The 15,213-nt window shown below is 43.4% G+C and overlaps 1 protein-coding gene across 3 annotated transcripts in view; it reads left to right on the top strand.

The window, feature by feature from the left end:
* tlk2 (tousled-like kinase 2) overlaps window positions 1-15,213 on the top strand; it is a 174,372-nt gene that overhangs the window by 108,519 nt on the left and 50,640 nt on the right. For all 3 annotated transcript variants that reach the window (XM_078223694.1, XM_078223695.1, XM_078223696.1), the window contains 5 exons: window positions 852-988; window positions 3,705-3,857; window positions 6,614-6,680; window positions 8,251-8,348; window positions 13,171-13,252. In XM_078223694.1, coding sequence (XP_078079820.1) covers window positions 852-988; window positions 3,705-3,857; window positions 6,614-6,680; window positions 8,251-8,348; window positions 13,171-13,252 — 537 coding nt within the window. The remainder of the gene's footprint in view (window positions 1-851; window positions 989-3,704; window positions 3,858-6,613; window positions 6,681-8,250; window positions 8,349-13,170; window positions 13,253-15,213) is intronic.

The following is a 15,213-nucleotide window of genomic DNA, read 5'->3' as shown; positions in this document are numbered from 1 at the left end:
GCACCCAGGTGTACAGGCCTATTTTCCTCATCAGTCTGAAGAGTCTCTTTCTGCTGACAAGGTTTGAAGGCCTTGGTGAGGTCTGTGAAAGCGATGTGAAGTAGCCTGCACTGTTCACAGCATTTCCATAACTGCTGAAGAGAAAATCATACCGACTGTCATAGAATCCTACAGTGCAGAAAGAGGCCATTCAGCCCATCGAGTCTGCACCAACCATTGGCAACTGTCCATTTGCCAGTGCTGAAGCCTCACTGAGACTCCGGATAGATGCATCGTGCCATTCAGGGTCTGCAATCCAGTCAGAGCAGTGTAAGGAAAGATCTTCCCCACAATACTCAACAAGGAACTGCCTCAGTAACTGGTGCAGGTGTACAATCCCCTTTATTCCTTTATCTTTGTACAAGGTATCTTTGCATGCCTTTGCAAATGCAAGCTATTTTAGGTGTCTTGCTTTTCTCTCTCTCTCTCTCTCTCTCTTTCTCTCTCAACTGGCTTTCAGGATTGTGTCATTGGGAGTGCTAGGATCTGACCAGAAGTGGAGGGTGGGTGTTAGATGCTGAGCTCCTTCCTGGGTGTTCTATACATCTCTTGTTACTCAGTGATTGAAGCAATTGACCAGCCTGTATTGTCAGTCACTGGACGTCACTAACCTGGGGAAACTTTGGGCGACAAATGTGGGAGGGATTAGAGAGCATTTAAATAACTGGATGTTCAAAATCATCTTCTGCTCTTCAGTCTTTAAAACTTTGGGGCCCCAGGGTGTCATTCATTGTGAACAGGACAATGCAAGGAGTGAGTAAGTTAACTGGCTAATTGTGGGTTTTTTTTGTAAATTCATGATGATTTTTCAGTCAAAACAAGAGAAGCTTGCCTGTCGAGACAAGAGTATGCAGGACCGTTTGCGACTAGGACACTTCACTACAGTCAGACATGGAGCCTCCTTCACCGAGCAATGGACAGATGGCTATGCATTTCAGAATCTTATTAAGTAAGTACTGACCATTTGGAGCAATGGCCAAAGCAGTGTGAGAATGGGGCTGTGGTCAATTTAACATTCCTGCTTCTTACCCTTTTCCTAGCTCATCACAAAATGGTGGTAATTTTCATCTTCACTGCCTGGGCAAACTGGTGCCCACCCCTTCTCGAATATGTCTGATTTTCATCTCCTGATTGAAAATATCTCCTGAAATGTCTGCCACTGCATCTCTACTGACCTATCCCTTAACCTAATTTCTCAGTCCATTTTGGCCAACGCTGTAGTCATGCCCTCATTTTAAGTTTAGAACACTTGTCTAAGATCTACTCTGCTTTCCCGCAGAGTGTGAAATTCAGGCATGTTATGATCACTGCAACCTAAGGGTGCCTTCACTATGAGGTCACTCACCCTGACTCATTGTATATTACCAGAGCTGTAACAGCCTGCTCTCTAAAACTCTGACTCTAAAACATGCTTCTCTAAGAAACTGTCCCGAAATCGCTCTGCATTCATCATCCAGGCTACCTTTGCCATTCTGACTCACCCAATCTAAGCAAAATCACCCATGATTATTGTCGTACCTTTCTCAGAAGCTCCCGTTATTTTGTCCTGTATACCCCTTCCTACAGTGTATTTACAGTTAAGGGGCCTTTAAATCTCTCCCACAAGTGACTTCTCACCTTTACTATTTCTCATCTCTACTCAAACTGATTCTGTGCTTGGATCTCCAGAACTAAGATCATCACTCTATATTGTGCCAGTGTCATCCTTAAGAAACAGAGTCCACCTTTTCCTGTCCTTCCTGAATGTACCCTTGAAAATTCAGATCATGATCTTTGTCATCCTGCAGCCATGTCTCTGAGATGGCGATCAGATTATGAACTAAAAGTCTGTAGCCAAGAAAGCTCCACTGGGCAGATGAGCATTTGTGAATGGAGAGTGTAGTGAGGGGAGAAATTGAACCCCACATTTGTCAGTATTTTGATGTATCGACAACATCTTATTGTAGTGAAAGTTCAAAAGGTTTCCCAAGAAAATAAGCTGTAAAGTGATAACATAAAGAAGTCATGTATGCCCTGTCTGTGAATAATTACCCAAGTGAGCAGAAAACCAACAGGGAAGAAGGGATGCAACAGGAATGCAAATATCGGGAGGAGAATGGTAAAGATTTTGAAGCTCCATAAAAGAGAGGGCCTGATTAATATGGAACAAGCGTTCTGCAAACTGGTAAAAATCAATAACTTGAGAGAAGAACTGCAACAAAGAAAATCCTGAAGGAGAAATATAATAGTATGCACTGTAGATAGAAACTGGATTCCTACTCCCACTCAACCCCCACAATTTATGCAGCAGCAGCTGATGAAGTTGTATGAATTTTTATGTAGTGTGAATTTTTAAACAGGAACCATGATAGATGGAAACTCAAACCTGGCCGTCAGATAACTGTCCGTGTGTTCAGTTGTGCGTGCGCGCATGCGTGTGCGCGCGTGTGTCAGTGTCATCAAGGAGCCCTAGTAAGATTGAAGTCACTGGGAATAGGGGAAAATTCTCCACTAATTGCTGCATTACCTAATACAAGTGAAGACGATTGTGGTTGTTGGAGACCAATCATCCCAGTCCCTGCAGGAGGTCCCAGGCTAGTGTCCTAGACCCAATCATCTACAGTTGCTTCATCAATGACCTTCCCTTCACCATTTGTTCAGAAGTGGAAATACTCACTGTTGCCTTCACAGCGATCAGTTCAAGTCACAATTCCTCAGATGATGAAGCAATCCATGCCCACATGCAGCAAGACCTGTATAACATTCAGGATTGAGCTGCCACCTCACAAGTAGCAGCCGTACCTCACAAGTGCTCGGCAATGGCCATTTCTAACAAGAAAGAATCCAACCACTTCCTCATGCTATTGCTGAATCCTGCACCTTCAACATCATGATGGAGGTGATGGTGTCACCATAGGCCAGAACATTTGCTGGACCCAGACACATAAATAAGCAGCAAGACCAGGTCAGACTGGGGAAAGCCTGTCCACCATCTCCATCACACAAGTCAAGCCCAACTACCTGGATGAATGCGACTCCACCAGTATTCAAAAAGCACAATCACATCCAGGTAAAAGCAGCCAGCTTGAATGGTATCCCATCATTCACCTTAAACATTGACTCCCTCCACCACTGATGCCAAGTGGCAACATGGTGCATTTCAGTAACTGGTCAAAGCCCCTTCCACTGCACCTTCCAAACACACAAACTCTACCACCTAAAAGAACAAGGGCAGGAGATGCTGGGGCCACACCACTTGCAAGTTCCCCTCCAAGCAGCACACCATCTTGGTTTGGAACTATATCACTGTTCCTTCACTGTCGCTGGGTCAATATCCCAGAGGTTCCTGTCTATCAGCGCTGTGGGTGTACCTACACCACTTGGACTACCATGGCTCAAAAATGTGGTCCACCTCCAACAGCACCTTCTCAAGAGCAATTAGAGATGGGTAAAAAATACTGCTCTGGCAATAACAACCACATCCCGTGGACAGAAACATTTTCAATAATACTTTGTATTGCAATTTTAACCTTCAAACATATGTGCTGTTTTGTGTTGCTGTTCCACTAAAGTTCATTAACACATTTGGATTATTTCAGCAAACCCCAGCCCCCACTTTCTGTTGCCCATGAAGTTCTCCCACAGTCTCTAATGCAAATTTTTAATTCCTTGTGATTGTCATACAGACAACAGGAACGGATCAACACCCAGCGCGAAGAGATTGAGCGACAGAGGAAGCTGTTAGCAAAACGGAAACCAGCAGCCATGTGTCAGATGCCACCAGCAAATAATGAGCAAAAACAGAGGAAAAACAAAGCAAATGGAGCAGAAAACGAGACGTGAGTCAGGTTGCAAGCAAATAGACCCTACAGCGACTATTGAGCTGTGCGGTGAATTTATTGAGCCTTTTACTGATCTTTCAGCAGTGCCAGTTTGCTCTGTTTGCCTGACAGCATTCCGACTCTACACTTCATCCTGAAATCCTTGTTCTGTAAATATATCTGATATTATAAAGGAAAATTGGGAATGGATATCAGGGATCCTACTTCTTTATTAATGGAAAAATAGTTGTAACTTAAGTTGCTTAAATTTATCGTCTGAATGAACCCTGGTCACTTGCTGCATTCTATCTGTTGAAAAATGACTGAGGAAGAAACAACTGACTTGAGTGTCTTTCAGGACTTCCAGAAGCCCCAAAGAGCAATACAGCCAATAAACAGTGCAACAACTTGACAATATTTAACAATGGACTTGTTTGTAGTTACCTTTATCTGTAATCCCAGAAAATTGGCCCTGGAAGTTTTCAGTTTAAATGGTGACACTTTGGACCTTTTCCAGTGTCCTTTGGCAGGGTTTCCTGGTTTGTGATTTGCAGGAAGTGTTTCTGGATAGTTGTGTTGTATTCACAACAGCATGTTGGTGCACTCGCTTGTGTTGCTCACCAGTACACAAACACCACCTTCTAGAGAATATCTACTGTAACTCGTACCTCCTGTTACGAGGACAGGTGGCCTTGGGACATTGCTGGTTTAGGTATTTTTCTTTCAGAATTTTGTTTTAAGCACTGGATTGTACAAATGGCATGAGCCTCTCATAACTGTACCAAGAATTGATCGCACATCTGAATGGTTGAAAGAATGCACAACAGTGCAGTTGGAAAATGTTAGGCGCTATTATTAAAGATGGTGTAGCAGGTCACTTAGACAAATTCAAGGTATTCTAGCAAATTCCACATGCTTTTGTGAAAGGGAAATCATAATAACCAATTTATTAGAGTTCTTTGAAGAAGTAACATGTGCTATGGATAAAGGGGAACCAGTGGATGTATTATACTTAGATTTTCAGAAGACGTTTGATGAGATGCCACATCATAGGTTATCGCAAAAAATAGGAACTCACGATGTAGAGGATAACATATTGGCATGGATAGAAGATTGGCGAGCTAACAGTAAAGGGAGTAAGCATTAATGGGTCTTTTTCAGGTTGGCAAGATGTGTAACAAGTGGTGTCCTGCAGGGATCAGTGCTAAAGCCTCAACTGTTTGCAATTTATATAAATGACTTGGATGAAGGGATCGAAGGAATGGTAGCTAAATTTACTGATGACACAAAGATAAGTAGGAAAGTAAGTTGTGAAGAGGACAGATGGGGGCTACAAAGAGATATAGAGAGGTTAAGTGAGTGGGCATAGCTCTGGCAAATAGAGTATAATGTGGGAAAATGTGAAATTGTCCATTTGGCAGGAAGAATTAAAAAAGCATATGATATATGGTGAGAGATTGCAGAACTCTTGAGAGGAATCTGGGCATCCTAGTGCATGAATCACCAAAGGCTGGTGTACATGTACAGCACGTCATTAGGAAAGCTAATAGAATGTTTATTGTGAGGGGAATTACATGCAAATGTAGGGAGGTTACACAGTTACACAGGGCACTGGTGAGACCACATCTAGTATAGTATGTACAGTATTGGTCTCCATATTTAAGGAAGCTTTAAATGCATTGGAAGCAGTTTGGAGAAGGTTTACTAGACGAGCCTGGAATGAGTGGGTATCTTATGAAGAAAGGTTGAACAGGTTAGACTTGTATCCTCTGGAGTTTAGAAGAGCAAGGGGTTACTTGATTGAAACATATAAGATCCTGAGAGGCCTTTACCAAGGTGAATATGGAAAGGATGATTCCTCTCATAGAAGAATCTAAAACTTGGGTCACCGTTTAAAAAATAAGAGTTTGCTCATTTAAGAGGTGAGGAAAAAATCTTTTCTCTAAGGGTTGTAAGTCTTTGGAACTCTGTTCCTCTAAAGATGGCAGAATCTTTGAATATTTTTAAGGCAGAGACAGATTCTTGATAAGCAGGGGGGGCGGGGGGGTTGAAAGGTTATCGGGGGTAGGTGGGATTGTGGAGTTGAGGTTGCAATCAGATCAGCCATGATCTTAGTGAATTGTGGTGGAGGCTCAAGGGGCGGAGTGGCCCTACTCCTAATTAGTGACATTGTGGATCCTGTTATAAATTCTCTGGTGTGCCCTCTCAGCCCCCATATCTGGCAGGGAAGAGGAGGCTGTCTTGTTATCCGGCTGTCAGCTAGCTATTAGTAGGTTTGTAGGGGTGGTTTGGAGTGTTGCCCTTTTTCTTTCTTCCCACTCCAGTAGCACCTTGTGGCTTTTTCACTTGTTTGTACTGACTGCAAATCTTGTAGTTTCTGGTCATATGTGCTCTGAATCTACATGCAACCATTAGCTCTGAGATTTGATGTGAAAAAAGGCATCAGTTTCCATTTTTTTGAAGGGAAATCTGGATATTTGGGTTTTACTTTTTAACCATCTAGTGAGCAGTGCCGAGGGGAGTGAGGTGTAAACTGAAACCTTATTAATGTATAATTACCATCAGTTGATTCAGCTTGAATAGATCCATGTCTAAGAGGCAATGCACTTCATTCCAATCTCTGAAGTTTACAAAATTAACACTTCTGGTTTTTAAACCTTGAACGAGATGAATTAAACATTTGGTGTAATACTCTCAAGGTTGTGCTGTAACAAGTGATGCTAGTTAATCTCAGCAGAAATATGATAACCTGTTCATTTTCTTTTTTTTTGCAGCTTGACTTTAGCAGAATACCATGAACAGGAAGAAATCTTCAAACTAAGATTAGGACATTTAAAAAAGGTTTGTTGAGCCTTCTTCCTGTGCCAGAGGATTGTTTTTGATCCCAAACTGGGGTCCATAAAGGGATCCAATGCAGATTCAGCTGTTTGATTTGTTTTTTCCTCTCTCTGTCTTGCTCCTTTGTTGCTTTACCCGGATTTAGATTTTCTGCAGTGAACAGCTCTTGTGTTTATTTAGAGAAAGGGAAATCTGATTGTTTTAGATGTTGGGACAAGGGTTTCTGGAAGTGTGTTACTATTTTCAATATGTCTCTGGGAGTATGCCGGTGCTCACAAGGGACCTTTAGCATAGAAAAGTTTGAAAATCGATGTGTAGTGTAGTTCACTCTGTCCTTGTCCCACCCCATAAAATGTTTCAATGTCCTGTTGGGTAATGTATTGGTCTGCTTAGAATTTGAGTGCCACGGAGTGAAGTAACTTCACCAGGAATAGCAAAATGGGAAATCATGTACTGCACTTCATAAAGGACGCTTGATCAAGATGTTCCATGCAGGGAACTTTATTCTTTTCTCTCTTTCTGTACCAAAGGTGCTGAATCTTACTGGAGTACTTAAAGTTTATTGATTTGTGGGTTTACATTAACAGTGCAATGGAGTTACCGTGAAAATCCCCTCGTTGCCACACTCTGGTGCCTGTTCAGGTACACTGAGTGAGAATTTAGCATGGCCCAATGCACCTAACCAGCACATCTTTCAGACTGTGGGAGGAAACCAGAACACCCAGAGGAAACCCACCCAGACACGGGGAGAATGTGCAGACTCTGCACAGACAGTGACCCAAGCCGAGATTCGAACCTGGGTCCCTGGCGCTGTGAGGCAACAGTGCTAACCACTGTGCCACCGAACTGTTCTCTTTGTACCAATAGCACCTCTGGTACTAGGGGATTTTCACAGTAACTTCATTGCAGTGTTAATGTAAGCCTTACTTGTGACTAATAAATGAACTTTAACTTTACTTTAGCTAAGTGGCCAGTCTACTGAAGTGAGCCAGAATGGTGAATGTAACTAGTACCATGGTTGACCTTGCCCGTATTTTCACTGCCACGTACGCAGACTTTTCCAGCACAGCTGGAAATTGCAACATCACTACTGCTGTCTGTTCCAGTTAACTCTGCACATCAAACAGGTGATTTTTTTTGGTCCAGTGTTATGCTGCACCTTGAGCTTAACTAGTGATGGTCAGTCTGTGGGGCTGGGCTGATGGATTAGCTGGTCATTTCCTGCCTGTGGCTTTATATATTTGTATGAAAATATGCCATTTGTCAAGGTCCTGCAGGCACAGTTCTTTAGCTGCTGGAAAGCCATCACGTCTTAGTGTCTTGTGTATGTATCTTCAATCAGGCTGACTCAGCTTTGGGTGAATAAGACGCAAACAGTAGCTGGTGAAAAGGGCATTGATTGTATCTAGCATTTGAAAAAGCAATCCTATAATCACTTTCAAATTACTAGAAAGTTTCTAAATATGCAGTTATTTTTACATCTATTTGTTGTACCTTTCTGTTCTGTCACTGTAGGATTTGGGGCACAGTTTGCTGAGATTGTATCTTTTCATTCTTTCTTTCCCTTGTGCAGGAGGAGGCGGAGATACAGGCAGAGTTAGAGCGGTTGGAAAGAGTACGCAATTTACACATAAGGGAACTGAAGAGGATACACAATGAAGATAATTCACAGTAAGTTATCAGTGTCTCTTGAAATATGTACTTTATGGCACGGCATCACAGGAGGAGGCAGTTGACAAGGCGCTCCTCGGCTTAATTCCATCTTCCTGCACTCGGTCTGTAGCCCTGCAGATCATGGATCCTCACTAAATGTCCAAGTGCTTTTCAAATGTGTGAGCTTCTGTCTATGCCAGCCTTTCAGGCAGTGAGTTCCACGCTCCTACCTCCCTCTGGGTGAAAAAAAATTCTTTCCTCCAATGCTTCTGCCAATTACTTTAAATCTGTGTTCTCCTCTGCTAAAGTAATTAGGTTGTTTATTCTCTCTAAACCCTTCATAATTTTATGCACCTCAATTTAGTCACCCCTCTGCCTCCTCTTTTCCAAGGTAAACACCCCAGCGTATCCAATCTTCCCTCATCGCCAAAATTCTCCAGTCGGCAGACAAAATCTTTGCAAATGTCCTCTGCACCTGTAATGGGGTGGCCAGAACTGTGAGCAGTATTCCAGCTGCAGCTTAACAAGTGGAGCTCTCACATAACCACCCGACTCTTCTAATCTATGTCTCGGACACCAGATGGGTCCCTGAATTCCCACATCCCACAAGAGGAGCATGACACAGGTCTGGGGTCTCCTGCCATGACTTGACCCTTAAGTTGGCTTACAAATACAACTCAATGCCAAGAAAAAAATTTTAAAAAACAAAAGAAAGAAGACTTACCAGTCACCAGCCAATCACTTACCTGCTGGCTGTGACGTCACGGTTCAATTTCTTTCTACCTCTCACTTGCCCTCGAGTCTCCCTCACAGATCTGCCTCTCCGTTCCTCCCGAAGGTGAGCACCTCTTTCCCCTCAGCAACGAATTCCCACTCGGCTCCAAATTCCCGATACCCTCACCCTGGCTGAATCTCACTCTGGCTGCAGTCTTTCTCCCACTGGCGTGCACAAGCTCACTGGTCAACAGTACCCTCCCATTTATTATATATTTCCTTGCCTTGTTACACCTATGAAAATGCATTGCCCCATCCTTCTCCAGATCACATTCCATTTTGCAGTTTTCTGCCCAACTGACCAGACCATCTATATCTTTCTGCAATCTAAAGCTTTCCTCCTCACTGCACATCACATAGCTAATTTTGGTATCAGCTGAAAATTAAATTATTAATACAAACTACAAAAGCCAAGGGAATAAGTAGTTAGCGAGTCCTGCAGAACCTTGTTTGTAACTTTCATCCAGTCAGAAAAACACCTGTCAGCCCTTTGTTTTCTGTCAGCAAGTCAGTTTTGAATCTGATTAGCCACTCTCCCTTGGGTTTCAAGGGCTTCTACTGTTTGTGACCAGTCTGTCGTGAGGGCCCTTGTCAAAAGTCTTGTTGAAATCAATGTGGACAGAAATCATCAGAGTTTTTTAAAAAAAGGAAAAAGTATTAAGTGGGGTCAGAGTAAAAAGGAATGCAATAAGGTTTAAATTAGGTGGGAAAATGATGTTCTGATGATAGCGGAGACCTGGTTCAAAGAGGAACATGACTGGGTAGTTAATATTCCTGGATTGCGTGTATTCTGGAAAGAAAGAAAGGAGGAGAGATGGTAGTGTGGCAGAGAGAGGTTGGGGGATTTTACGGCCTAGTTCGAGCAAGACCGGCAATTCCCATCCAAGGTCAACGGACATTTCCATTGTTCGCCCCTTGCCTGCTCCAATTCCGTGCCAGTCAAGGCAGTAGAATTCCAGCGAGGGTGTCCGAGATGGCTAATGGACAAAATCTATTTGATTAGAGCTAGGAAACAATAAAGGTTCTGTTACTGTAAGTACATTATATAGTCCACTGGGAAAGATATGGGGAGGGGGGGGAGGGAGAAACAGTGTTCTTTGTATCATAAGGTTTAGGCTAGCAATGGTAAAGGGCAAGCAGCAATCCAGACTATAAATAATTAATTGGGAGAGGGCCAGTTTCATTGAGGTGAGAATGGATCTGGCCCAAGTAAATTGAAATGAAGGATTGGCAGGCTAAACTGTGATGGAAAGATAGGCCATCTTTAAGGAAGAGCTGGTGTGGCTACAGTCAAGATACATTCCCAAGAGGGACAATAGTAGAACAAACAAAGCTCCCTGGATGACAAAAGAGCTACAGAGCTGAAAAAGGATCTGTTTAACACATGTCAGGTTGATGATGCAAATATGAACCAGTCTGAATATAGAACATTCAGAAGGGAAAAGAAGAAATAAGACAGGCAAAGACAGAGTACAAGTAAAGATTTTTAGAAAACATTAGAGGGAACCCAAAAGCCTTTTATCGGCATATAAATAGTAAAAGAATACTGAGAGGAGGGGTGGACCAATTAGGGACCAAAAACGGGTTTTAATCACGGAGGCAGAAATACTGGACAAATATTTTGCAGGAGTTTGTACCAAGGACAAAGGTGCTGCAGAAGTCATTGTGAAAGAGATAGTTGAGACACTGAATGAGCTAACAATTGAAGAACAGAAGGTATTCGAAAAGCTGGTTATATTGAAAGTTGATAGAACAGACCAGATGTATCCAAGGATCCTGAGGGAAGGAAGTGTGGAAATTGTGTAGACTCCGGCCATAATCTTCCAATCCTCCTCAGAAATGAGGTTTGGTGTCAGAGGAATGGAGAATTTCAAAAGTTGCACAATTGTTCAAAAAATAGGGTGTAAGGATAAACCCAGTGACCGCAGTTTAGTCAATCAGTCAGTTTAACCTCAATGGTGAGAAATCTTCACGAAATGATAATCCGGGACAAAATTAACAGTTACATGGATACATGTAGTCTAATTAAGAAAAGCCAACAGAGATTTGTTAAAGGTACTTCTTTAAGGAACAGACAGAGCTGTTACCCAAGGCCTGAATTGAACCCGGGGGCTGGTGATAGACTTCAGGACGCCATAGATGGGCTGGTGGAATGGGGCAGACACGTGGCAAATGAAATTTAATACAGAAAAGTGTGAAGTGAAACATAATGGTAGAACAAGGAGAGGCGATATAATTTGAGGGATGCAGTTCTAAAGGTGGTGCTGAAGCAGAAGGCCCTGAGGATATAGGTACACAAGCTGTTGAAAGTAGCAAGGCAGGTTGAGAAAGTGATTAATATGGCATACGGGATTCTGTACTTTATATATAGAGGCAAAAGAGTACAAAAGCAGAGAATTATGATGAATCTTTGTAAACCAGCCACAGCTGGAGTATTGTGTCTAATTCAGGGCACCACATTTTAAGAAGAATATGAACCTATCAGAGAGGATGCAGGAAAAATGTCCAACAATGTGGGATGAGAAATTTCAGTTACGAGGATAGATTGGAGAAGCTGAGGCTATTCTCATGAGAGAAGAGAAGGTTAAGAAGAGATTTTATAGGGGTATTCATAGGAGCTTGGGAGCAGCAGGATTAGGCTATTTGGCCCATCAAGCCTCCTCCGCCATTCAGTTAGATTATGGCTGATCATCAACCTCAACACCATTTTCTTGCGTTGTCCCATATCTGTTGATGTCATTAGTACCCAGAAATCGATCGATTTTCTATCTGAACAAGCTCAATGATTGAGCTTCCACGGCCCTCTGGGATGGGGAATTCCAAAGATTCTCCATCCTCAAAATTCCTCCTCATCTCATTCTTAAATACCTGTCGAGCAATAAGGGAAAGCCCATTTAAGACTGAGCTGAGGAGGAATTCCTTCACTCAGAGGATGATGAATCTTTGGAATTCTCTACTCAGCCTGCTGTGGAAGCTCAATCATTGCAAGTCATGAGATGTCTGGACAGAGCAGATAGAGAGAAACTGTTCCCATTGACAGGAGGTTGAGAACCACAGGCGACCTCTCTAAGGCGAGTGGCAAAATAATCTATAGTAACAGGAAAATAAATTTTTTTGTGCCGTGTTTGGTTAGGATCTGGAATGCACTGCCTGTGAGTGTGGTGGAGGTGGATTCAATCATGGATTTCAAAAGTGAATTGGATAATTATCTGAAGCGAGGAAGCTTACAGGTCTGTGTGAAAAAGGCAGAGGACTGGGCTTAGCCGACTTGCTCTTATAGAGAACCAGCATGGGCACAATGAGCTGAATGGCAACCATCCTAGAATTATGAATGACCACATTGGGATTGTGTGTGACTTGGAGTAGAATTTGGAGGTAATGGCGTTCTCTTGCACATCTGCAGCTGTTGTACTTCTTGGTGGTAATATTACAAGAGTAGTGCTATAGAGTGTGATCCGTGGCACTCCTCCAAGACCAGTATATCCTTCCTGAGGTGTAGTTCCCAGAGCTGCTCTAAGGACTCCAGATGGAGTAGCTGAAGTGTGACTTCTACACCCTTGTATTTAGTTTTCTAGATATATAACCAACACAATTGAAGTCCTGTAGGTGGAGTACTTGCATTGCTTAAGCATAGATGTGCCTGCCAGACAGTAACCTGACTTGATTAGCTGGTTTGTGAATCTTGTTCTTCTTATGAGTAAACCATCTTTTTCTGTTAATTTCTTGAATCTCATGTCCTACACTGTCCCCAGCTGAGACATCAGGCAAGTTTATTTGGTGTCCACTTTATAACAATGTGTTTGAAAGAACCATCCAGGATGACTTGACTTACTTTTTAGCTTTCTCCAGGAAATCATCTGGCCTCCACTTTGTGGCAACTTTGGCTGGAATAGGGTATTAGATGAATAGAGAGCAATATGATACTTACTCCTCCCTGCTGCTGTTTATGGAGGATATTGCTGTGTGTTGGAACACCGGTGTAATTTAGATTTCTTTGAAACAGTTATGAAAACCTTGCCGTGTTTATTCTGCTAACCCATTGGCTTGTATGAACATCTTGTTGCAGATTTAAAGACCATCCTACGTTAAATGACAGGTATTTGCTACTACACCTGTTGGGAAGAGGAGGTTTCAGTGAAGTGTACAAGGTATGTTCTTCCAATAAGCAGCAGATGGGCATGAAAAAATGTATAATCTCATCTGTTAAATTCCTTTAAACCTGAGATTTGCCCTCATCAATGGTAGAGAATGGAACACACCTCCATTTCAGACACTATACAATACGGGTGAATACACCATAATAAAGATCATCTGTAGGTCTATCTCTAATACAGACTACATTGAGATTAGACAAACCCATTTCTGTAAGATTCTTCTAGCCAGCAGAAAGCAGACTTCCATCTTATATGTATCCTTTTCTTTGTTTCCCAATTTAATCAGTTTGCCACAATTAAATTGGGGCAGCACAGTGGTACAGTCGTTAGCACTGCTGTCTCGCAGCGCCAGGGACCCCCGGTTTGATTCCCGGCTTGGGTCACTGTCTGTATGGAGTTTGCATGTTCTCCCCTTGTGTGCGTGGGTTTCCTCCGGGTGCTCCGGTTTCCTCCCACAGTCCAAAGATGTGCGGATTAGGTGGATTGGCCATGCTAAATTGATCCATAGTGTCAGGGAGACTAGCTAGAGTAAATGCATGGGGGTGGGGCCTGGGTGGGATTGTGGTCGGTGCAGACTCGATGGGCCGAATGGCCTGCTTCTACATTAGGGATTCTATGTTCTGTGTAAATGTGGACAAAGCATACCCTGTATGGTGATGTGCTATTAATTTTTGTAGTGCAATTTAATCTTTATATGGTATGCCTGAGGGATGGATTCATTACAAGATCAGGAGCAGGCTTGAGGAACTGAATTGCCTATTCCTCCATAATTGTGATTTTGCTTCAAATCCACGAAGCTGGGGTGATGGAAATCAAATTGAGCTGCATGTTTTCCCAAATCACATATCCAGCCTGAGAGCATGGCAGGGTTGATGTGACCGTGCGCTGTGTCTAGAAGTGGTAATGTGAATTGATGCTAAAAAGGGTTATTGAACAAGTCTTCTCCCAGTGGTCAGCTGAAAGTGGGATACCTGTGAACCAGTCTGTTGGAAGATGTATCTGGGTTCTGAAACAAAGAACAAAGAACAATACAGCACAGGAACAGGCCCTTCGGCCCTCCAAGCCCGCGCCGCTCCCCGGTCCAGGATTGAATCCTGAATCCAGGATCCCCGCCCAATTTTCCAGCCTATCTACATACCAATATCCTATCCACCGAGCTGTCCCTCACAGCTACGATGCTTTGTTCATTACAACCTATTAACTCACCCCCACCCCCCTATTCCAGACCATGTGATCCCCAGGGAGAGGCGAAAACCCAGAGTGAAAAACCCCAGGGCCAATATGGGGAAAAAAAAAATCTGGGAAATTCCTCTCCGACCCCCTGAGGCGATCGAAACGAGTCCAGGAGATCACAATGGCCCTGATCGGAAAATGCTTCCCAACCCTAGTCATTTCCACTTCCATGAACACCATATGAATTCCCTGCCCCCGAGACAGGTTCCCAACTATCCGCAGTCTCGCTCTGTACTGGCACCAGCAAGATGATCATAGAATGAAGCCTTGAAACGAGAAACAAGGAACAATTAGCCCGCGCCGCTCCCTGGTCCAAACTAGACCACTCTTTTGTATCCCTCCATTCCCACTCCGGTCATATAGCTGTCTAGATAAGTCTTAAACGTTCCCAGTGTGTCCGCCTCCATCACCTTGCCCGGCAACACATTCCAGGCCCCCACGACCCTCTGTGTGAAATATGTCCTTCTGATATCTGTGTTAAACCTCCCCCCCTTCAAAGAACAAAGAACAGTACAGCACAGGAAACAGGCCTTCGGCCCTCCAAGCCTGTGCCGCTCCTTGGTCCAACTAGACCAATCGTTTGTATCCCTCCATTCCCAGGCTGCTCATGTGACTATCCAGGTAAGTCTTAAACGATGTCAGCGTGCCTGCCTCCACCACCCTACTTGGCAGCGCATTCCAGGCCCCCACCACCCTCTGTGTAAAAAACGTCCCTCTGATGT

Source organism: Mustelus asterias, chromosome 11 (genome assembly GCF_964213995.1).
Source record: "Mustelus asterias chromosome 11, sMusAst1.hap1.1, whole genome shotgun sequence".
Classification (NCBI taxonomy): domain Eukaryota; kingdom Metazoa; phylum Chordata; class Chondrichthyes; order Carcharhiniformes; family Triakidae; genus Mustelus; species Mustelus asterias.
The sequence above is the reverse complement of the archived record's forward strand: the minus strand, read 5'-3'. Positions and strand labels throughout refer to the sequence as shown.